The 25,312-nt window shown below is 45.9% G+C and overlaps 1 protein-coding gene across 1 annotated transcript in view; it reads left to right on the top strand.

The window, feature by feature from the left end:
- Positions 1-25,312, top strand: part of Ky (kyphoscoliosis peptidase) — a 45,207-nt gene that overhangs the window by 13,867 nt on the left and 6,028 nt on the right. Inside the window, exons 4-10 of the mRNA XM_026383799.2 lie at positions 5,887-5,961; positions 7,857-7,919; positions 9,638-9,720; positions 13,120-13,228; positions 14,283-14,400; positions 22,989-23,177; positions 24,833-25,023. Of these exons, the coding sequence (XP_026239584.1) occupies positions 5,887-5,961; positions 7,857-7,919; positions 9,638-9,720; positions 13,120-13,228; positions 14,283-14,400; positions 22,989-23,177; positions 24,833-25,023 (828 nt within the window). The remainder of the gene's footprint in view (positions 1-5,886; positions 5,962-7,856; positions 7,920-9,637; positions 9,721-13,119; positions 13,229-14,282; positions 14,401-22,988; positions 23,178-24,832; positions 25,024-25,312) is intronic.

Here is a 25,312-nt window from a genome sequence, read left to right as displayed (position 1 = left end):
GCCAGTTGTGCAAACACACAAGCATAAGCAAAATGGGCATTTCTCTTGCATGGTTGGTGAAATTACAAACCAATGGAATAATTTGTGGGAAAAGTTTGCTGATTTCTAACAAAAGTCTTAAAAATCCCCTTTACTCTTTCATCCATATTTAAGAATTTATTGGAATGAGCCAATTTGAAAAGTTAGAGATGTTTATGTCAGAATCTTCATCAAATTACTGTTTATAATAAGCAAACATTTGGGAAAAAGCAAAATATCCAACAAAAAGGGTTTGCTTGAATAGATTACAAGCCATCTGTAAAATAGAGTATTATGGGCTAGAGATATAGCTCAGTTGATAGAGTGTGTGCCTCGCATGCACAAGGCCCTGGGTTCAACCCTCAGCACCACGAGAAAAAAAAAAAAAAAAGAGTATTATGCAGCCATTTAAGATGATAACATGTGGCCATATTCACCCACATGTAAAAACTTACATGACAAAAGCAGATTATATACAGCATGTTGACTGTATTCCTGCTTTTGGATTTTTAAATGTAGAAATTACATCTAAAAGGATTTTTCACATTCTCTTTTGTATCTTTCTGTAACATCCAGATTTTTTTTCCTTTTAATTTTACTTGGTTTTTTTCCCCCAATCCTTAGGGATGTGGTTAGTATTTTTATTTTATTTAAGCACTCAGTAAAATGTAATTTTTTAATTTTATATTAACACTCAGTAAAATATAATTTTTGTAGCATGTAGCCCTGAGTTTTAACACATGCACGGATTCACTGAACTACCACCATAATCAGGATATAGAACAGTTCTGTCTCCCCAAAAATATTCCCTTGTGTAGACTAATTCTCCCATTACTCCTTGTGTTGTAAAAGTACTTGACGTGGATGTATCACCTATTGTCGATCTATTCACTCACTGAAGCACATTTAGGTCATTTCCAGCTTGAGCTGCTGTCCACATTCATGTACAGCATTATATGAACACGCGTTTTCATTTCTCTGAGTTAAATGCCCAGTAGTATAATTGTTGGGTTGTATGGTAAGGACCTGCTTTGTTTTATAAGAAACAGCCAAACATTTTTTCCAGAGTAGCTTTTCTATTTTACAACCCACCAGTAATAGATGAGATCCAGTTTCTCTGCATCTCTGTCAGCATGTAATTTAAAATTATGCTATTGCTCTTCCAATAGTAACATCTCAGGGTGGTTTTAATTTGCCTTCTCCTAAGGCTGATGATGCTAAACATCTTTTTGTATACTTATTTTCCACCTGGAATCTTTTTTTTTTTTTTTTGGTGAAATATCTGTTCTTGAGCCCTTTCTCCTATCTAATTGCCTCTGTACTTTTATTTTTTTTAAAAATGCCATATTCATGTGGAGCTCTTTCTTGACTTTTATCTGTTTCATTGAGCTATGTTATCTATCCTTTTGCAAAAATCACAATGTTGTGATTACTGTAATTTTATTCATACATCTTAAAATCAGATAGTGGTAGTCCTCCGACTTTTTTTTTTTCAGAACCCTGTTGGTTATTCTAGTTTCTGTGATTTACCACCTAACTCATAGAATCATCATGCCTATATCTACAAAATTCCCCTAGGGGTTTGATTGAATTTGCATTAAATTTTAGATAAATTTAGAGAGAATTAACAACTTGACTGTACTGAATCTTCCAATGCATAAGCTTGGTATGTCTTCTCACTAATTTAAGTCTTCTATAATATGTTTAATCTTATTTAAAAGATTTTTAGTATACAATTACTGCATGTTTGGGGTGGTGTTTGTTTGTTTGTTTTATATTTATACCTAAATGGTGCAATTTTGGAGATATGGGAATTGGTAATTTTTAAGTTAATTTTCTAATTTTTATTGTTAATATAGAGAGATTATTTTAACCATATATTCTGAGACCATCCTAAATTCATTTTAGGGGTTTTTAGATGACTTTGAATTTTTTTACATACATCTGTGAATAAGAACATTATAGCTATTATCTATTTTTCTTGTCTTATTGCATTGGGTAGGTTTATTTCCAGAGCAAGTTATAAGGAACACTGAAAGTGGACATTTGTGACTTGTTTCCAATACTACAAAGAAAGTATACTATTTTCACCATTGCTGTTATCTATATACATTTTGATAATACCCTTTGTCAAATTAAGAAAATTTCCTTTTATTCCAATTTTTTAGGAAGTTTTTTCATGAATTGATGTTAAATTTGTGAAAAGTATCTTTTTTAATCAACTGGTATGATCCTGTGGTTTTTCTACTTTAGCCTGTTAATGTAGTGAATTATATTTATTAATCTTCAGTTATTAAACTAACTTTGCCCTTCCAAAATAACCACCCATGGTTGCTATATATTATTATCTTGTTGTATTGCTGGATTTAATTTTTAACACTTTGTTGAGAATTTTGTGTTTATTTTCATGAGGATTATTAATCTGTAGTGTTCTTATGCTGTCTTTGGTTTTGTATAAGACTAATGCTGGCATCTTAAATGGAGTTATGAAGTGCTCACTGTTCCTCAGTTTTCTGAATGATCTTATGAAGAATTGGTATTCTTTCTAAATATGTGTTGTAATTTACCAACGAAACCATCTGGGCCTTGCTTTTTGGTGAGGAGGTGTTAACCAAGTTTAATTTTAAAAATGGATTTAGGAATGTTCAGGTTATCTAATTCTTGAATGAGTCTTTTTGGTAGTTTGTGACTTTTAAGGAATTGGTCCATTTTATCTAAGTTGTAGAAATTATGTGCATAGCATTGTTTGTAGTATTCCTTTATGATTTTGGTACATATGGGGGGTGTATAGAGATGTCCATCCTAATGTTAATGTCCGGACTCCCAATTTGTGTCATAACTATTTTTATCTTCATCACTTAAACTATAGGTTTATCAATTTTACAAATCTTTTGAAAGAACTAACTTTTGGTTTCATTGATTATTCTCCATTGATATTATTTTAAATTTCACTGGTTTATGTTTTTATCTTTTTCATTTCCCTCCTTCTTTACCTTAGGTTTAATTTTCTATTATTTCTCTACTTATTAAGGTGGAAGCTTAGATTACTGATTTAACATCATTCACTTTTTTGATATAAGTATTTAATGCTATAGATTTCCCATGAAGGACTGTTTTGCCTTCATCTTACATATTTTGATGTGCTGTATTTTCATTTTTGCTGAGTTCAAAATATTTTCCCTGAGACTTCCTCTTTGAAAGGATTATTAGGAAGTAAGTTACTTAATTTTCAAGTGTTTGGAGGTTTTCCAGCTAATCTTTGTTTTTAACTTCTAGTTTAATTCCACTATAGTCAAAGTGGCCAAAGAAAAACTTCATATAATTTCTTTTTTTTAACTTTTTAAGGTTTGTGTTATGATTTAGGATATAGTTCATCTTGGTGAATATTCTATGGGCACTTGAATGTGTATTCTGCTGTTGTTTGATGAAGTATTCTATAAACATCAAATAAATTCTGTTACTTAATAGTATCACTCAATTCTTCTATATATTTGATTTTCTTTCTACCAATTCTCTCAATTACTGAGAGGAGAATGCTAAAAATCTTCAACTGTGATCTAGATTTGCCCAGCCCTTCTTTCAGTTCTATCAGTTTTTGTTTCATATATTTTAAAACTTTGTTGTAGATGAGTATATATTTAAGCTTATCATGTCTTAGTGAAATGACTCATTTATCATTATGTAGTGTTTCTCCATCTCTGATATCTTCTATGCTCTGAAGTCTACTGTGTTTGATATTAATACCGCAACTCCAGCTTTAATTTTTTTTATTTGTTCTTTTTAGTTATACATGACTGTAGAGTATATTTTAACATATTTACACAAACATAGAGTGTATATTATTCTAATTAGGATCCCAGTCTTGTACATGATGTGGAGATTCACTGTGGTTTATTTACCTATGTACATAGATTCATTCTACTCCCTTTCCTATTCCTGTCCCCCATCCCTTTCCCTCATTCTTCTTTGTGTAATCTACTGAACTTCTATGTCATCTTTTTTTAACCAATCAGTGTCACAATGAAGTTGAACCCTTGGGAACAGAATATAGTTCAGTCTCCTTTCTTACCCTTTCTTACAATCTCTATTTTTAAGTAGTGCACTTACCCCATTTACACTTAATAAAATTATTGGTACATTTGGATTTAGGTGTTCCACTTTATTTTTTTGTTTTCTATTTGTTCTTCTGCTACTTCTTTCCTGCTTTTTTAAAATTATTTTTATATCTTTCAGAATAATATTTAAATTATTTATTGTTTTATGAAGATTTTTCTCTTTGTATAGATATTTTGTATGTCTTATAGTATTCATATTTCACTATTCACATTCTAAGTATTATTAATGTTAACTTTTCAAACAGAATGAAGAGACTTTACTTCCATATAGGTAGTTATCATGTATTTTATGTCTACATATGCTGAAAACCTATTAAACAATGTTAGGATTATTGCTCTCAATCATCATTCATGGTAAAGAATTTAAGAGGAATTGGCTGATATATTTATGTAGGTATTTACCAATTTTACTCCTCTTCCAAGTTTCCCTCTAGCAACTTTTCTCTTCCATCTGCAGAACTTCCATTAGAATTTCTTTTAGAGCAAGTCTGTTGTTAATGAACTCCTGGTATTGCTTTATCTACGAATGTCTTTATTTTACTTGCATTCTTCCATGGTATTTTTACTGGATATAGAATTCTGCTTTGACAGTTTATTTCTTTTTGCATTTTTAAAATGTTCCACATCCCTCTGACCTGGTTTCTAACAAGAAAACTGCAGCAATGCTATACATAATGTATTATTTTTCATGGTCTACTTTAAATAATTTTTTGCCTTCGATAGTTTGATTATAATGTGTCTGGACTTGGATTTCCTTATTTATCCTGTTTGGGATTTGCTAAGTTTCTGGAATATGTAAGTTATGCCTTTTATCAAATTTTGGAAATTTTTGTTATTTCTTCCAGTAGTTATTCTGCACCACATTATTTCTCCTTTCCTTCTGACATGAGTGTTAGACTATTAGATTCCTATCTGATAAATCCCTGAGGCATTGTTCACCTTTTTCCATTGTTCAAACTGAATAGTGTCTGTTGCTTTATCTTCAAGATCTCGGACTCTCCCCTGTCCTCTTGAGCAAATCTGGAAGTTTCTTAAAACTATTTTATATTTCAGTTCTATCATCTCTCTTCATTTCTTCTTTACATCTTTGGTTTATTTGCTAATACTTTGTATCTTTCTGTTTGTTTCAAAACTGTTTGCCCTTGCTTTTTGGAGCATGACTGTCATGGCTACTTTAAAGTCATTGTCTGACTTGAATCTGTATCATCATGGGATTGACAGCTCTTGATTATCTTTTCCTTTTCAAATTGAGATTTTTCTTGAGTCTTCTGCTAAGTAATATAAGGTTGAAATCTCTGAGGTGCTCTACAGATCTACCCTGTATGGGCTACCCACTGTGAAGCTCTGGGCTTCAGGATGCCTTTCAGTCCAATCAAGGTGATGCCAGAGAGGACAAGAGAAATAGACTCAGTGCCGGTTTGGTGATTCTTTCAATCCTGATCTTCTGCTCCATCTGCCTTCTACCATTGATTCACAGGATCTGCAGGTGGTTTCCCGGTGCATTCTATCCAGAATGGACAGTGGCCTCTGGTGGGAAACAGGAGGTGGAGTGTGCATAATCCATCTTGCCTAGACCCAGAAACTGTCTGCTTAGTATGTTGTTTCATTTTTTTTTTATAGAAACAGGAATTACTTGCATATTCAGAAGAAAGCTCTAAAACAAATGGTGTTTGTTGTTCAAACATCTGTCACAGGGCAGCACGCCCTTCCTGGCAGCACCTGGCTGAAAACAGCACCTCCTGCTCCTTTTCAGGGACCCAGCTGACCGTGGAGGTCCACCCTCGAGACGCCATGCCCCAGTTCCTCAAGAAGTTCTCCTTGGCTAAACGTACGTACGTACAGGGCTGCTGCTGGTGGAGGGGCAGCAGGGGCCACTGAGGGCAGTGGGTGGGCCAGATTGCAGCCTGGGTATCTTCCGAGGGATGGGGAAGAGTGGCCTGAGCTTGCAAACTGGGAAAAGGCAGAGAGCCATGACAACGTCTTCCTGGGATACTCTCTCTGCCCACCCAGCTTCCACGGTTCTTCTGTCTCTGGAATTAGGCCTGGGTAACACCAGGTAGGTGGCTGAAGGTACCTGCCATTACAAGAGTGTTGTTGCTAGTGTTTTTAGATACCATTTTCTGTCTGTCTAAGCAACGACGTGTACAATGCTGAATACTTCATTAACTTTGTAGCCCTTTGGTATAAACTGAAATTACCCCCATTTGGTTTTTTTGTTTTGTTTTGTTTTGTTTTTAGATCAGCAGAGGCTCAGAAAGTCAAAATAACTGCCCAAGTTACCCATTTAGGAAGTAGGTCAGAACCCAGGTCTGTTTCTGAAGCCCGTGATCTTAACTTAGTGCTCAATGCCATGTACACAGGCCATATTCAGGACCACAGTGGCTTCTCTGATCCTTTCTTCTTCCTCTATCTGTCCATCTCATGGCTAATCAGAGGCCTCAGAAGGCCAGGGAAAGGATGCTACAGAAAACTGAGCCTCAGTCCTCCCACGTCCACTCAATAGGCCACAGTCCCCCAAGGCTAGCGGGCCCTGCAGTCCTCAGTATTCAGGATCCCAGCCCAGTGTGGAAAGGGAAGCCCGGGAGGCCACTGGCTGGATCCATTTCTCAGACGTATGACCTTGGGCAAATGGCTTACCCTGTATTTTGAACTCAATTTTCTTATCTGCAAGAAAAAGAAAATACATAAACCTCCCCCTAGGATCACTGTGAGGTCAGAAGAGATGGTAAAAATAAGGCCCACGCCAGGCATAGAAAGTGCACAATAAATGCTAGCTACTCTTTTGAACCCCCACCATTCCATCCCAGGATATAGGTGGAAACAAAATGTAGATGTAAGAAACAACAGGACTACTATTTCTCAAAATTACCTGTGTACATTTGCAAACTTCTGTTGTAATATTTACCCACCTACGTAGATTTTACAGTTACCTTGACATGCCCACCCCCAGCTCCATGTGGACAGACCCACATCTTCCTGACCTGGTTTCAAATCAGAAGGAAATGTTCCCTTCCTTTTGCTTGTGGATATGACAACTATTGGCTAGCATTCTTCTTTTTTTTAAGATGTTTATTTTTTAGTTTTAGGTGGACACAATATCTTTATTTTGTTTTTAATGTGGTGCTGAGAATCGAACCCAGTGCCTCATGCATGCTAGGCGAGCGCTCTACCACTTGAGCCATATCCCCAGCCCCTAGCATTCTTCTTTAACCACCCTGAATTCATAAGATTCAGCTGCTCTTTGATGATCACATTGTCAAAGGTTCTAGGTTCCAAGGTCCATACAAACTGCCTCTTTCAGTTTCATTTTTACCCATGGATAGTTCTTTTCCTCGGGTTATCTGGAGGACACTAGCAACACTCTCAGCATCTGCAGCCATGTTCCAAGATGGCGGGAGAATGCATGGGGTGGCCAGGAACGTCAGGCTCTAGGGGGACCATGGCATCATCCAAAGTGTTGAAGCCAGAGCACATTCTGGCTCTGCTCACAGACTGCAGCTCTGTCATGCACTCCCTGGTTCCCATACTTGCCTCTGCCCCACAAGAAAGTTCACAGCAATCTCAGCAGCCATTGGGCAGTGGGTGGAGACGGGAACAAGGGGCCTATGAAAAGGAGATGGAAGCAGAGGGTTAGAAGCTAAGGATCTGCACACAGACATCTTCAGAGCTTGCATTCCTATTTCTTATTAAATGTCTCTACTTCTGACCTTTGGGATATTGTAGGTTTACAAGGTGATAAAAATGGAAACATGAGACCCCGGCAACCTGGAGGGAAAGATGCCCATGGTAAGTTCCAGGCCCCTCTCCAGGGGGATTCTCGAGAGAGAACATATTGAGTTAGCCTCATGAGACAATCACCAGTCAACTGGCAACGGCTTCCGGGGGGGCTTCCAGGGACACTGAGCATCTGGGGTCACCTCTGGGTTTGAAAGGAAGAGTGTCATGATTGATTAAGTATGTCTGCCATGGACAAGGAGAAGAGAGAAAAAGCTTGTATCTCAGATGTCATCCCAAAGCTGAAGATTAACCCTTTCCGACACCAAAGCAGTCCATTATGGGAAACGATAAAAACAGTTCAGAATCATGGTAACTTTAAAACTGAATGCCAAATGTCTATAAGGCAGGAGACATGTGAATAAGCAAACTAAGGCAGGGGAGGAAACACTGGTAGGATGAGAGACCCTCTGGGCTGGAATCCTGCTTTCCCCACCTGACATCCCTAGGCCTCAGTTTCCCACATGGTAGACCAGATGTCCTCTAAGGCTCAATGCATTCTGCCCTTCTCCCTATTGTTTTGCTTTAAAATGAGATCCATTTAGTTAATGCAACTGGCATATTAAATGTATTTATGCAAAGTCATATTTGGATTTATATAATCTGCTCAGAAGATAGAGTTAGTGAGACGCGAATCATTGTGGATATTCTTCAGTGTAAAATAATAAATACTGCAAAATGGAACCAAGAAAGAGTAAAACTAATAGACAGGGTTTTCAATCCCATATTAGAAATGCCATCCTTCTTCTAAATGGGATAAGGAGAGAGCTGTCATGAGTGGAACCTTTTAAATGTGTAAGTCCACATCGTATTCACCTAGGTCACCTCGATATCTCCTATCAGACAATGGCAGGAGCCAGTGTCTGTGGAAGGAAGGAATTGAGACATGGGGAAGCTCCAGCAAGGCCCTGCCAGGGTTACCATGTCCCTCTGCCCAGGGGTAACAGGCACAGAGGAGTGAATGGGAACAGGAGTTGGTGCTGTGAGCTCCAGCTCTCCGTCCCAACACTGTCTCCCAATTCTGCCTGGAGCTCTCCTGTGTCCAGTGGGGAAGCCTGGGCAGCTGCTGGGCCTGGTCAGCATCAGTCTTGAGTTGCCTTTCTTCCCTGTGTCTCTGGGCCCAGCCTCCTTTGGGGATTTCCTCATAGTACCTTGAGCACCTGGCCACCTGAATATCTCCACCTACAGTTGGTTTTCTGGGGTGTTCCAGCCTCCAATTGGGCATGGACAAGGAAGGAAGCCAAACACACCTCACCCTACGGGACCCAGATGGTCTGCCCTGCTATGCCCTCCTACCCACGGGGTGCTCTGCAGTACCTCACCCAGCACACGGCCATGGCGCTGACCCTGTGTCCCTGCGTTGGTCAGGAGCTAGCAGCACTATCTAGACATTCCCCACAAGAATCTGTAGAAAAATAGTGGGAAGAAGGAAATTCCCTTACCAACATGTCTGGGGGTTGCTGGATTAACCGAGGTGAAGCCGGTCTCTTGAATGCTGATTTGCCAGGGTCTGCAGGTAGGCCTGTGTTCCCCGTGGATATCCAGGAGGACGAGAGGAATTGCCCTGGTTCTCAAACTAATTTTACCAAAGAACCCTTCTAGGAGATACAGCTCTTGGGAATTGTGTTAAAGATTGGGCAGTCACAACTCCTCAAAGAGATAGTGAGCCCTGGTCCAGGCAACCCTCTCAGTGGGTCTCAGCCACTGATCCAGCCTCTCTGTGTTTCCAGCCTACCCCTGGGACCGGTCCAGCCTGAAATCCATGCCTCTGGACCTGCGGCAGTTTGAAAAACTGGACACCTATGCCTCACAGGTAGGGGGGACGGCCCCTCTAGCCAAAGGCCCCCAAAGTTGACTTGGAGTTCCCCAACCTGGGCTCCTCCCGAACATACCCTGAGTCACCTGGTTGGATGGCCCAGAGGTGCCTTTTCACAGCCTTGGATATCCCAAGGGCCCTGCCTAGGACCAAAGGCATTCCATCCCAACCCTGCCCACCATCCTGATACGTCCACCCAGGTGGCACACCCCAGAGCTGGCCATTGGCAGGCCCCTCTGGCCAGCCCTGCTGTGTCCTGGCCCTGACCATTTGGGTATCACTGCTGCTGAGCTCTGCCAGCAGCCCATGGAGGAAAGGATGGAGAGGGTGGGGGACGGGCACGGATGCAGACGGTGAGAGCCACTGACCACAGCAGTGCTCAGCCCTGAGAGCATGAGCTGCCATGGTTTCACCCCAGGCATGTCTGGAGGAGGGTGGGAGGGCAAGAGGAAGAGCTCAAGTGCCCCCTCAGAGGGGACTGGAGGGCTCTCTGACTAGTGGGTGAAGGATAGAACAGAAGGTAAAAGTAGACCCTCAGGAGGCTGGCAGAGAAGGGAGGCCAGCTGTGGCAGGACTGGGAAAGAGATTACGAGGGCGTTCTAAGGTAGAAGAGCAGGAAGACATAGGCAGCCAGGAAGGAAGTAAGATGTGGGGACCCAGAAAAGGAAGGACACTGACTGAGGAAGCCATGTCCCTGCAAAGGCAGGAGACCTGGAGGAGCAGGACCTCATCAGAAAGCAAGTGTTTCCTGGCCTCACGGGAGGCCTAGGCCTTGCCAGGGCCCCAAGTGGGGAAGGGGTGGGGCCCAGGGTCCAAGGAGGGTGGGGCACTGCTCCTCCTGGCTCCCTCTGGGCCACCCACTGTTCTCCAGCCTTGGCTGGGCTCTGGGCACTGTGCACTGTCTCATCCACCCCACTTCCGGTGGCCATTACCAAGTGCCCCACCCTCCTCAGACACCCTCCCTCCCAGGTCAAAGCACCAGCGTGGTAGGAGTGCCCAGAGGGTGGGGCCTGGGAGTTCCCAAGTAAGTGATGGAACCGCTCAGGTGAAAGCAAGTCAGGGAGTCCCCTGAGGCCAGGTATGGACACTTATGGGACACCTACTGACACCTACATAGGCCCCAGGCAGGAGCTGCTCCACCCTTTCTCAAGGGTTGAACAGGGTCAGGGCTGCTTTTTCGGAAGTTCTCTGAAGAAAAGCTCATTTGTTCTTTTATCATAATTATTATTATTTTAATGATAAAATATATGTAACATAAAATTTGCCATTTTATTCATTTGGAGGGGAGCAACCAGGGATTGAACCCAGGGGTGCTTAACCACTGAGCTACATCCCCAGCTCTTTTTTTTTTTTTTTTAAGGAACAGAGTCTTGCAAAGTTGCTTTTAGGAACAGGGACTTACTAAATTGCTGAGACTGGCCTCAAACCTGGGATCCTCTTGCCTCGGCCTCCCAAGGGGCTGGGATTTACAGGCATGTACCACCATGCCTGGCTTCATTTCATAAATTTTCAAGTGGAAAATTCACTAATATTAATTAATTAATTCCATTCACATGTTGCATAATCATTGCCACCATCTATCTCCAAAACCTTTTCATCATCCCAAGCAGAAACTCTGCACTCATTAAGCAATGCCACATCCCATGTCCCACATTTTACTCATTAAGCAACGCCCTCCTTAGCCCCTGGTCACCTCTGCTTACATCTGTGAATTTGCTTCTTCTGGCTATCTCGCTTAAGTGAAATCACATAACAGCTGTCCTTGTGTCTTATTTCATCTGGCACCATGTTGTAGCATGCATGGAATTTAATTCCTCCTTTTTATGGGTTGGATAATATTCCATTGTGTGCCTGTGCCACATTTTGTGTTGGGTGGATGCTTCTGTTATCTCCACCTTTTGGTTTTCATGAATTAATGCAGCAGTGAACATAGGTGGATGAGTATCTGTCCGAGTCCCCTGTTGTCAGTTCTTGGGGGATCTCTCTGGGAGGGGAATTGCTGGATCATCTGCTCATTCTCTGCTCAGTTTTCAGACCCATCATCACTACAATGTTGTCTCCAGCAGCTGCTCCACTTGGGATTCTCACCAGTAAAGTGTCAGGGTTCCTATTATTCCACAATCGTGCTCACACTTATTATTTTTAGGGATACTAGAGATTGAACCCAGGGGTACTTTACCACTGAGCTCCATCCCAGGCCCTTCTTGCTAAGTCAACAAGGCTGGCCTCCAACTTGTAATCCCCCTGCCTCAGCCTCCCAAGTAGCACACATGGGATTATGTATGTTCGCCATCTTGCCTAGCTAACAATATTTTTTAAAGTTCACAAAATTTTAATTCTAATGATCTCCAATTTAATCTATTTCTTCTTCTTTTGCTTGGGTCTTTGACATCCTATCAAGGAACCCATTGTCAAATCCAAGGTCATAATGATGAACCCCAATGTTTTCTCCTAAGAGTTTTCTGGCTTCAGCTCTTATATTTGGGTCATTGATCCATCTTAAGTTGGATTTTTATACAGGGTGTCAGGTAGAGTCCAGCTTCATTCTCTTGCAGTAGAAATCCAGTTGTTCTCACCGTTTGTTAAAGAGACTACTCTTTCCCCTACTGGAAAAATTGTCAAAAATCAATTGGCGGGCTGGGGATGTGGCTCAAGCTGTGGCGCGCTCGCCTGGCATGCACAGGATGCCGGGTTCAATCCTCAGCACCACATAAAAATAAAATAAAGATTTTGTGTCCACCGAAAACTAAAAAATAAATATTAAAAAAATTTTTTCTCTCTCTCTCTTTCTTAAAAAAAAAAAAATCAATTGGCCATAGATGTGTGGGTTTACTTCTGGGTTCTCAGTTCTATTCCACTGGTCTATATGATTCTTACGATAGCACCAAACTGTTTTGATTAGCTTTACAGTAAGTAGTAACACTGGAAAGAGTGAGTCCATCCATCTTGCTCTTTCTTTTGCACAATTGGCTTTGACTACTCAGAATCTCTGGTAACCTCACATGAACTTGAGGATTGACTTCTTCATTTCATCCAAAAGAGCTTCTAGAATTTTGATTGGATTTAGGATGAATTCATAAATGGTTTCTAGAAGTATTCATCATAACTAGAAGCTGCTATAGCCTCCCAGAAGCCCACCTGTCTGGTCCCGAGATCTTTACAGAAAAGCCCGTGGTGGCTCTGGGGCTGGTGATTCAGCTGGTCAGCACCCCTGCCCTGCCCAGCACCCCTGCCCTGCCCAGCACCCCCGTGTCCATGCAATTGACCACTCAACCAGCCTTTGTCCTTCTGTACCTCGGCTCTGGCTTCCCTAGCAGCCCTGGCTGCAGGTGGCAGGTGCTGGCCTCCCCCACCCTCCTCCAGGCCCTAATGCAGCACACCTTTCCTGTTCCCCAGGTGACAGTCAAGAGTGGCCTGGATGAGCTGGTGAGTGACCTGCTCCAGGAGGCCCACAGTGATCTGGAAAGGGTCCGCGCCATCTGGATCTGGATCTGCCACCACATAGGTAGGTTCATGGTGTAGCACACTGGCTCTAGAACCCTAGACATCACTCTCTGTAGCCCCCTGTTCCCATCCAATCACTGGTATGTGCAGAGCGAGTTGAAGGTAGGGGAGGAGGACTCCCCGTGGCTGAACTGAGTAGCCAAAGACTAACCAAGGAGGCCCCTCACCCAGCAGCAGCCTTCCCTTGGTCCTGGCTTCCCCGTGACCCTGCTCCACAGAGAGAACAACCCAGGACAGGAAGTGATCTCCAAGAAGGATGGCCAGTGGTTGAGGAGAGTCCCAGCTACCTGAAGTCATTGCAACCCAGAGGTTTCATCCAGTACCCGTGCCAGAAAGGGCAGGCTCTCCTCTCCCTGCTTCCTGCTCCCTGCTTCCATGCTGATGACCTTGGCCACTGGTCTCAGTCCAGTCTCCAAGGGCCGTCTCAGAGGACCTGGTCCTGTGCTGCTGCCCACAGCTCTCCACAGGACAGCCTGGGGCCTCAGCAGGGCAAACCAAGCCAGAGGGAGGCTGCAAGCAGAGGCTGCCCCTGGAGGATTGTTGAAAGCACAAATAAAAGAGTGGACGGCAGGGAGTGAGTCCTTTGACAGGAGGAGCAGCCAGGCCCTCCCTGACCTGCTGCCATGAGGATTTTGCATGGTTCTCTGGAGGCAGCTTAAAGGATGAACTCACCTGACATAGGCAGAAGGTCTGAGCATAGAGCCATGAAGCCGCCTCCTCCCATCCCAACCCCTCCAGCAATGCCAGGAGCAGAAACAGACCCTTTATTTATTTTATTTATTATTTCTGGCACACACAGCCCTCATCAGAGGCCTGAGAGCCAAGTGCCTCTCTGCTTTAGTCTTGCTCATCCTTTTGCTGCCTGCACAAAAGGTGCCATTTCCCAGGCCTGGCTAGCTCTGGGGGCCTGGCTCCCTTCAACCCACTGGCCCGCTCCCCACACAGGTGCCCAGAGCACCGCTTGGATGGGGGCCATCCACAGGAGGTGAGGCCTCCTCTCACCTCTGCACCGGGCTCCGCGCTGGTTCCTCACTGTCCCCTCCTCTGCCCTCCAGAGTACGACGTTGAGGCTGCCCAGGAGAAGGACCGCCAGGCCTTCAAGCCCACTGACATTCTGCGGACCCAGAAGACCAACTGTGACGGCTATGCTGGCCTCTTCGAAAGAATGTGCAGGTATGACAGGTGGCCAGCAAGGGACAGGAGTCTCCGGGCTGACCACCCGACCCCATCCTTCTCCTTCTTCCAAAGAGCTGTGTGCCTTGGCTCACATGCCAGGCCCGGAAGCCTGAGTTTGCAAACTCTGCTCTGGAATCCAAGTGAGTCCTGAAAAGGTCAATTTCTCCCTTTTTAACACCAACATAATTGACTTTGTACCATCTGCCGGGCTTTGTGAGGCATTAACATAATGGCAAATGAATGCACAGAGATAATTTGGTTATAAAAGGCCCTTTTTTCTGCCTTTTCCCTTCTCCATGCAGCTGAAGGTTAAAGAATGGCAGGCCTGGGAACAAAGGATGTGGCTGCTGGCACCAAGGGGACTAGGAAAGGCTGTCCTTTGGGCTGGCACGGGGTCCTCGCTTGGGAGAAACAGAAATTCTACCTGAAAAGATCTGTCAGATGGAAAGCTGAACAAGCAGGAAATAGCTTCTCTAGGGGTCTTGGGGCATTATTTCCAGGGCTCTGGGAGTGAGCGGATGACCAGATTACTGGCCTGAGTGGGAGATGGGCTTTTGCTAGTTCCCAGTGAACTCAAGACTGATCAAGGCTCGGAGAACACGGCCAACCCCCACAGCTTCCGGGGACTCCGTCTCTGAGGTGTGCTGTGTTCTCATAGGAAACAGCCAGTCCTGGGACCTCCAGAGAGCCCTAACCCCAGGAAAGGAATGCCTGGCTGCCTGTGTCACTGCAGGCCTCTGAGAGTAAAGCTGCTCCCACACCCAGGTGCCAGGCACCAGGACTGCAGGTGGAGATTTACCACACCAAGCAGCAGCAAACAGTCCACAGGCAGGCGGCTATGATGCCTCACTCTGGCTCAGGCAGCTGCAGGGTGCTCATAGTGGAGATGCAACCTATTCGCCCACTGTCCTGCCCCCCAGCCCCTGACCCCGCACAAAACACAGACATGCACCTGGCCTCCGAGATGTTCCAAACTCCTTACCAGCTCCACTCCCCGCTTCCCTCCCTTCCAAGCCCACCTCTGACACACCAGGGTAATTGAGGGTGCAGAGAGTCACCCTGGCCACCCCTGTTTACCCCGCCAGTGTAGCCCTCTCCACTCCTCCATGTTCTCACTGCCACCCCCAGACCCTTACTCACATGCCCTCTCCAGGAAACTGGATCCTCACCCACCTCCCTTCCCCAGGCTGCCCTGAGCCTGGGTTCCTGAATTCCACTAACGACTCACACTGTCCTACAATGTCCTCCAGAATCTGACCTCAACCCTCTCTCCAGCCCCTGCACCCTTTGACATCACACTATTGCCCGCTCCTTTCTTTCTTTCCAGGCCCCACCCTGGGACCACAGCACCTTCCCCTCCCGGAGGCCCTCAGCCTATACCTTGTACGCCAGCTCGTGCATTGCTTTATGATTTCATTTAATAACTTTTTCAATTTTTTAAAAAAATTATTCATTGTACAAGATCTATAAAGTGCACAAAGCGAACAGAAAAAGAATTAAGTGCCTCCGAATGCCACCACTTAGAGATAACGCTGTTAGCAATTTGTCACCTTCTTTCCCAGGCTTCGTTCTGTGTGTCTAGGCGCTGCTGTACTCATTTCTCCTTTATGCCTTAGAACTCTTATGTGACTTTGGGGATCTTTTTAGCCCCCTCTCTTCCTGCCTCCCTGTGAACACTCATCTCAGAATCCTAGACACAGTAGGCCCTCAATAAGTATTTACAAGATGTCAGGAAATGAAGGGCAATTCCTGGCACACTTGCATATTTTTTTAATATATTTTTTATTAGTTGTTGATGGACCTTTATTTATTTATATATGGTGCTGGGACTCGAACCCAGTGCCTCACACCTGCAAGACAAGCTCTGTACCACTGAGCTACACCTCCAGCCCCTTGTGTATTCTCTTTCATAAGAAATAACTACCAATCTGATTTTAGCTCCACTGTGTCTAGCAATTTGTCACCTTCTTTCCCAGGCTTTCACAATATGATCATTTTCATCTGATTTGTGAATTTGAAAACAGTGGGTTGGTTAGTTTGGTTTTTTTTTTTTAAGTCTAAGAGAAATGCTTCTTTATCTAGTACATGCTTTCTAGCATGCTGTAGGAGTCCCAGATTCGAAGCCAAAAAGACCTGAGTTCCAGTCCCCATTTGACCACCTCTTTGTTTTGTTCCTTTGGATAAGGCACTGAACCTCTCAGGGCCTCAGTCTTCCCATCTGTACCTGGGGAGCCATACTGCCTACCTGGCAGGACTGTGGGACTGAGTGAGGCCGTGCAGTTCGGGATTTGGGTCACCTGACTTTGGAGTTGCTGTTTTTAAACAAGTCCTGTCTTTCTTGAGTATTGGAGTTTTTTCGTTCTGTGGAACTTTCCTACAGACTGCGCCAGCCCACATAGACTCAAGAAAATTGACACTTGTCTTGAGTGAAACTGTCAGCTTTTGGCCCAATCCAGATGCTTAGCAGGGGCCGTATTCTGGCCCACAGCCAATCATTAAAATCCATCCCAACATTTTGCATCACTTAAAGTTAGTTTCAACCTGGCAGTTAGCAGGCACAACATTCCTCACTGCTGCCCAGGATGTGCAGAAATAGCTCACAGATTCCCCCAAATTCCTTTAACTTCTGCCTTAAAGGTCAGTAATCCAGCCATGCCTCACTTTCTCAATTCCCTTTACCTCTGAAATAACTGCCAAAGGTTTGTAAATTAATCAGCTAATTCCTTAACAACTGAAGACATGCAATCCACACTTGCTGATTTATCCCTCATTGGTTGACAGGGTGGCCTTTTAGCAAGAGTTGTACCCACCTGACCATCATTACTTCTTACCAGGGCAGTCCGCCTCCTTGTAATGGTCTCATTAAAGACTGATTTAATAAAGTAATTTGGAGGTGAATTCAGAGATTTTTATAGCGTCATTCATTTCCTCATTGTCTTTCTCAAGTTCTAGACATGACGTTTTGGTTTTTTTGTTTCCGTTAGTGCTATTGCTAATAATTGCTGGTTCAGTTGCTTTCTGATTCTCTGTCAAATGTTAATCTCTTCCCTTTCACCTTGACGGCCCACAGCCTGAATTGATTCTACCTAATTCTTTGCAGGGGCCGAGGTTAATTCCCTAGGCTCCTGCTACTGAGTCAGCCTCTAGTAAATTTGCTCTAGCACCACCAGCTAGCAGATTTCCAGAGATTTTGGATAACCAGGAGCTTATGGCTAGTCCAAGGCTTTGAGTCACCAATCCAATGTCATCTGGCTTTCCATCCATCCTCCAGTTGCCACGGAGAGCAAGTGCAGAGGCATGCATACTCAGATGGCTGCTTCTGGTCAGCATGACATCCCCGCCGAGGTCCTAAAGCACCACTTGGATCCAAATGCCCCCAAAGACAGGAAGTAGCCATCTAAGCCTCCTGAGAGATGCGGATTCCCCAGGAGATGGATAAATTTAAATTATTGCAAATCTCCCTTTGTCATGAAAGCCTCCTGAAAGGGTCATCTAAACTCCCTCTACCCTTCTGATACAAAGGTGAATTATATCTCTTTAACAAACCAGCTTTAATTTCACTCAACCCACCACCCACAAGTTCACAGGTGAAGACAAAAGTTCAAAACTTTACCAAAGGCCTGATGCAACAGAAAGTCTCCTGATCTGTGCCTCAGGACAACTGCATCCCAGTTTCACTTCAGCCACTAGCTCACTCTGTGTCCCCAGGCCAGGCAGCCTCTCTCTCTGAACAACTGACTGGTCACCTATTGGAGAGGAGGCCTCAGAGGTCATATGTCATGAGCTCTACATACCTTTGAGTGAGGTTATCATTGGGAGTTATTGATCTAGCCAGGAGGGTAGTGTAAGAAAAGGGGAAAGAGGGGACATTTATATAGTTAGTGGTCTTTCATAGCACCTGTCAATTTTGCAGAGAAATCAATTACGTACATTGTGAAAGATAAGCCAAGGGTTGTTTGTCCTGCTGAGTACAGAAACTGCACTATTTTCAACAAAATGGCAGAAGAAAAAAGCATGTTTCATTGCCTCACCTACAGCTATGGTTCCTCCACCCCTCCCTTTTTTTCCTGATTGGCTCAGACATCCTGGCAAAGATGATCAGAGTTGGGAGAGTTGGTCAGAGCCCAGTGGGTGCAGGGCACCCTGCCTGCCCACCTTCAACCATACTGTTCCTGGAGCCTGGCAGTGACATGGCTCTAGCAGTGTCATAGGATGCCTATGGCAGGTCCTGGACCATCTCATCATCTTGACCTCTCCACACACCTGCTCCGTTAACACCTGAGGATATGCCGCACTAAGCTGGGAAACACCCATCTTCTTAAAATAAGGATAATGCACTCAGACCTGCAGTGACCTTAGGGATCCAGCTAATGACACTGCCTTCTGTCTACCTGCACTTGTGTTCAATCCATCTCTATCAAGCCATATTGAGTGGCCACCTAGTTCTTTGCAGCCTCAGGGACCCCTGCTCTCACAGTTCCTCTGGTTGTGTCCTGGCACTTGCTGGAGACTGGACTGCAGCTTCTCTGGATCCTCTGGAAGTTTCCTGGGGCTTCCTGCCTGCTTGTTTCCTTTTCGGCTTGAGATACACATCAGCCTCATGCTGTGCAGCCTGCTTTGGGGGTTGGAAAGACTGTCAAAAGTAAAAACCAAGATTCTGCAGCCTATGGTTGTAGATGGCCTTGGGTGATATTGGGAGCTCTAGCTCTGAAGAGCTGGTTGAGCTCTTCAGCAGGTGGAGATGTTTCTCGAGCTGGTCCGTCCTACCACGTTCTCCCAGCTCCTGTTGGCTGTGATCACACCTCTAGTAAATTCCCTGGGGATCTGCTTGTACACTGGCATTTTAGTGACAGTTCAAAGATCTACCCTCCTCCCACCATGAACCACTCTTGGGCAGCCACTGAGCTTCATTGGAGGAGTTTTTTATTATGTGATTGTGTTGTGTTGTGTCACGTGATGCCATGCTATACATGATCTCCTGGTGCCTGCTTCAGTTCTTGGTACGTAATTTATATAGTTAGTGGTCTTTCATTTCTTTAAATTATTTTTTATTTTGAGACAGGGTCTTGCTTAGTTGCCCCGGCTGACCTTGAACTTGCAATCCTCCTGCCTCAGTTCCTCCAACAGCTGGGCTTCCAGTAGTGTGCATGCACCACCACCCGTGGCTAGTTAGTGGTCTTTTGATGACAGGAAAGGGTCATGGGTCATTGTGACTAGCAACCAGAGGCTAGACACAAAATTCCTACTAGTTCTGCAATTATTATTTGATACATAGGGAGTACTTTCTTTTGCGCGAAAACTATGGATTATCAGCACTATTTTACATTATAACTTCCTTTGCCCACTTCACCTTGCACGCGGCTGCCAGATAATAAAATATGCTCATGTCATAGTCAAGCAATGTGTGGCTTACAGCTGAGTTCTCTTTTTTCATTTTTTTCTGCCACAGGCATTCCCCATGGCCCTCCCAGACTCTCCTTGCGCTGTCAGAGGAGAATCACCCCCTGGAGATCATTTAATGCCAACTTTCTTTTTGCCCATCATGAGTCTGGCAAGGTCACACTGGAGGCAACCATTAAACCTGCGAGTAGAACCCTGATTTCCTGGCCAGGCCTGATGACCAGCCACCCCCTCCAGCTTGGAGCAGTCCGGGTGGATGTCCCCGCCACTTAGTTTTACTTCCAGCCCTTTCCATGGTCGGGGAGGCTCTCACTACTGCTCCCCACGTGGTTCTTCAGACCCTCTCTCCACTTCACCCCTTTGGTGGGTGGGTGTCACCCTGGGCACACTCCTGGGGACACAGCTTCTCGCAGAGGGACCTCAAGCTGCCCACATCTCCAGCTTGCACCAACACCTGGAGATTATGTGGATCCCAAATGCTCCTCCTCCTTCCTTGTCCCCAGGTGGCTCTGAATGGAACAAGCATCAGCAAGCAGTTTGCCCAGAGCTTCACAGATCAGTTTACCTTAATGCAAAATGAGCCGTTCACTAAACACCAGGGTTCCCAGGGCTCCCTCATCCATCCCTCCACGACATGCTGGAAATTCCTAAGCACAGACCTCTACGTAACAGTGGGAAATCATTTACTGAAGAATATAATTTTCAGTAGTATTTATGGATTTTTTCCCAATTCTAAAAATAACACATAATTGTTATTTGAAATTCAGAAAATATAGAGAAATTTTTAAAAGAAAATTAAAATCACCCATCATCCCATTATCAGGAGATCTGGTGACATTTGCCCTGGATCTCTCTCATTCCACTGGCCCCTGCTCTCCATGCATGCACATATTTACCCACACGCAGACACTGCACTGATTGTAGAGTTTTAGCATTATGTCACAAGTACTAACCTACCTCCCTAAATATTTTTTACAGCGTTTTTTTTCCCCCTCAACCAACCTCTGAGTAGAGGGGCCCTGTCTCCTATGGAAGGCCCACTCCCCCACCCATGCCTCCATGCCACCCCTCCACGCCACCCCTCCACGCCACCCCTCTGGCTTTGCATGCCACACCCTCTCTGCTGATGTTCTTCTCTAAGACAATAAGACAGGCTCCCTATCCTGAGCCCAGCATCCCCTCAGCACAGCCTGCTGTCTTCCACTCTGCTGCAGAGAAATGAGGTCACTGGCTCTCCAAGTGTGGGTGCTGCTCCTTCTCCTCTCCCATGGGCTCCTCTTGCCTCTGGGCAGCCCTTCTGCTCTGGAAGTCATTTTTTACCTTTTCCAGTAGAAAATTCTGCCATCAGGGTCTGTCAGCCAGTGGGTGCCTACAAAGGCTCCCAAAGTCCTTCCCACAGGGCCCAGCTGGTATATGTGCACCAGGGTCTCTGGAGAGCCAAGGAGACTTGACCTCCTTTCATAAAACTGTGGATCGAGGACAGAGGCTGCCAAACTTCCAGGCCTCTAAGGAACCTCAGCATGAGTGGCCTGGAGCCTGCAGTTGGAGGAGGGTTAAAGCCAATGTGTTAACATAATCATTATATGCACATGAGGTAACATGGAGGACAGGGAAAATAAAATCAGCTCACCTTCAGGACACCACATTTTACCTCAGTGACTCTCAACAAATGATGTATAGATAATTTGGGGGGGGGAAGCTACTGGGGATTGAACTCAGTCCCTTTTTATTTTTGAGATAGGTTCTCATTAAACTGCTGAGGGTCTTGCTAAGTTGCTGAGGCTGGCCTCAAACTTGCCATCCTTCTGACTCAACCTCTCGATCAGTAATTTTTAATATTACTGATATTCTGCTAACTTTTAATTCAATGTTTGTTTTCCCAGGGAAAATTCTCCTTGTCCTTATAGTACATGCATGACAATTTCATCCCACTACCCTGAGAGCCCATGGCCCTATTATTTAGAGCAACTAAAGCTACGGAGTTGGTCCATGAGAGGACCTGGCCCAGGCCCCCAGAGGGCCACCCTCCTGAAACTTTGGGCATGCTAAAGTCCTGAGCTGCAAACTCAGTTTTGAGAGGTCTGCAGGACCAGCACTGTGTGGAGGGCTGGGCAGCTTGTCAGATGCCAAAGGAGCCCCATCTGAGGGGCACCCTGCACATCTGTAGATATGGGCATTTATTACAACAATTTTCTACAAGTGCAAGAAAACCTCAGAAGGGCTGGCATGGAGTACCCTTGGGTCATACTGGCTATGGAATTATCCACACAGTCCATCCCTGGGCAGCCATGTGAGATGCAGGGCTGCTGGGGAGGAAGGCCAGCTGGCATGGCGGGATGGTCAGAGGTCTTGCTTTTGGTGGTTTCATAGCCCAGGCCTGGACCTCATGAGTTTTAGCTCCAAATGCCTGGTTTTCTGTGGTCTCCAGAGGTGATCCACACCCATTCCCCACTGTCTAGGCTTCCAGAAAGTGGTGCTATCGAGGATGTGAACATTGCCAAAAGGACCCCAAAGCTCAGGCTAACACTGCTCAGCAGTTCCACTCCTCCCAAGACAGCTATGGGGAACACCAACCTGGTGGCCAGGACAGTCTGTGAATGATCTTCATGCACCATGATGTTCACAGAGGACTGACCTGTCCATCAGACCTGAGAGGAACTGGCAACTGGTCAGGGCTCCATAGGCCAGCATGCAGAGACCAGCTTGCCTGCAGATATATTTGGAAAGGTTAGCCAGGGGGGCAGGGGTCAGCTTTCTCCTGCCTTCATGACCAGCTCTCCCTAAGGACACTGGTTCCTCCAGCTTCTCTTCACCTCCCTTACAAGGACATCATCATTTCCCTGGTTCCATTCTTGAGACCATCTTTACTCTTGGCCTCATTTTTCTCCTGTGGAAGAGCTAGTGGCGGATCGTGTCAAGCAGGCTCTAGGGAGACATTTCAGAAGTGATTTGAACAGTCTCACGGGAGGGACTACAGCCAGTTTGCAGTGGCAAGATCAGGCAGCACTGAGTCTGCCTGTCCCCACCCCCAAGATAAAGCACTCAAGGATGCACACTTGTGAATGTATGAGAGGCAGGATAAAGGAGGGACGACGGGAAGGACCTGCAGCCTGGGGCCACGGACAGTCCGACTTGGGGACCAGCCCCAGCAGGAGACTCTCTCAGACTCCTGTCCCGCCCCCCAGGATCGCTGGCGTGCAGTGTGTGACGGTGCCCGGCTACTCCAAGGGATTCGGCTACCAGACAGGGCAGAGTTTCTCTGGCGAGTTTGACCACGCCTGGAATGCTGTGCACCTGGAGGGGAGATGGCACCTGGTGGACAGCACGTGGGGCAGCGGCTTGGTGGACACTACCACCTCCAAGTTCACCTTCCTGTGAGTGCCACTCTCTGTCCTGCTGGGTGTCTGGATGGTGGGCTGGGAAGACATGGGGTTGAAGGAGGCAACAGGTGGAGAAGGCTTGGTGGATGGAAGGAGAGGCTGGCTGTGACAGGAGCCAGCTCTAGGCCACTTGGGAGGGCCCAGACTTTTCTGTGACCTCACCCTCCACAGACAAGTGCCTCCTCTGGCTTCCTACTGCTCCCATGGCCTCCCTCACTCACCACCAGCGTGGGTCCAGAGGGTAGGGCTGAGAGGCCACCTTAGCTGTCTGCAGTCCCACTCAGGCCCAGCCCGTGTCACCATGCCCAGATGCCAGCATGCTCTCCCACTACCTCCTCACATGCCAGGCTCCTCTCTGGACTGAAGAAGGGCTATGTGTGTGGGGAGGAGTCCTGTGGGTCGTGCAGACTCCCCGTGGGCCATAGTAGGGCATCATGGCAGGGTTGCAAACTGGACTGTTTTTACCCTGAAGGGCTCTGGGTGACCCTGGCCTCCTCCTAAGGCCACATTCTGAAGGATCATGATGTCCATCAGCAGCTCAGATTCCTTTTTTTCCTTTTTTTTTTTTTTTTTTTGGTCCCAGAGATTGAACCCAAGGGTGCTTGGCCTCTGAGCCACATCCCCAGCCCTTTTTATTTTCCATTTTGAGGCAGGGTCTCGGTAGTTGCTGAGGCTGGCTTTGAACTTGCAGTCCTCCTGCCTCAGCCTCTCAACTCACTGGGATCACAGGTGTGCTCCACTGTGCCCGGCTAAGATTCCTTTTTTTTTTTTTTTTTAAGAGAGAGAGAGAGAGGGAGAGAATTTTATATTTATTTCTTAGTTCTCGGTGGACACAACATCTTTGTTTGTATGTGGTGCTCAGGATCCAACCCGGGCCGCATGCATGCCAGGCGAGCACGCTACCGCTTGAGCCACATCCCCAGCCTTCAGATTCCTTTTTATTCAGAAAAATGAGAACATTCTCTCTGGTTTTTGCAGCTTCAGTCCTGACCCTCCCACGCTGTGACAAACCCCATGTCACGTGCCCACAATGTCCGACACACAGGGCTCATGTGCTCACAGACACCTCGTCACCTCTGAGGCTCTGAATGCTGGTCTCCTTAGGTGGAGAGGAGCCTCCCCCATCTCAGGATGAGCCTCCCCATTCTTCTCTTGGTCCCTATCACTGGCCTCAAAGCCTCTAGCTGGCCCCTAGGAGCCATAGAAGTCCCCATAGATGGGGAGACATGGAGGTGGGACGTTCAAGCACTTTGCCTTCTGTCCCCCTCCCCCAACACCTCTACTGCCAGCACCTGGTCCACAGGTTACATTATACTCTTCAAATTTCTTTTTGACATTGAGAGGGGAACCATTTCTCTCCCATGGACACCTTAGGCCATTCATAACAGGCCACAATTTCAAGCATGGCCTTCTCTTAAGAGGAGCCTGGGACTCTGCTTTGGCTCCAATGTCCAAAAGCAGCCACTGAGAAGTCCAGTGGCCAAGTCAGAACAAAGATGGCACCTCTTCCCATTGGGTTCCTCCCGTGAGTGTGTCAATCAAAAGAAGCCTGCAAAGTTCCCCCCATAAGCCCTGCTACCTGCAGAGCAGGGTGGGAGTGGTTGATCCACTCCCCGCTCCTGGCTCCTGACCAGCTCTTCCTCCTCCAGCTACAACGAATTCTACTTCCTCACCCACCCCGCACTGTTCATCGAGGACCACTTCCCGGACAATAAGAACTGGCAACTGCTAAAACCTCCTCAGTCTTTGAGGCAGTTTGAGAACAACATGTATCACAAGAGCGAATTCTACAACAAGGGGATGCTGAGCGCCCACCCAGAGACTCCCATGATCAGAACAGGTAACGCAAAGCAGGTGGCCAGGCTGGGCCCCACAGCAGGGACAGAGCCATCTGCACTGTACTGCTAGAAGGCCACGCTGCAGGGCCCTAGCCAGAGCCCATATGTGCACATGGGTGTGTGGGCACCAGATAGCCAAGACCATCAGGGCAGGACATGGCTGTAGGTCACATTGGCAAGGACAGAAGCCCCCATTCACACTTGCATAAGAAAAGGATGTCAGAAGATGACCCAGCACCTAAAAGCAGGACAAACAACCTGTCTTGTCACAGGACCAGGCCTGGAGGGGGC

Source organism: Urocitellus parryii, chromosome 2 (assembly GCF_045843805.1).
Source record: "Urocitellus parryii isolate mUroPar1 chromosome 2, mUroPar1.hap1, whole genome shotgun sequence".
Taxonomy (NCBI): domain Eukaryota; kingdom Metazoa; phylum Chordata; class Mammalia; order Rodentia; family Sciuridae; genus Urocitellus; species Urocitellus parryii.
Note: the sequence above shows the minus strand (reverse complement) of the source record. Positions and strands in the feature narration are given on the sequence as shown.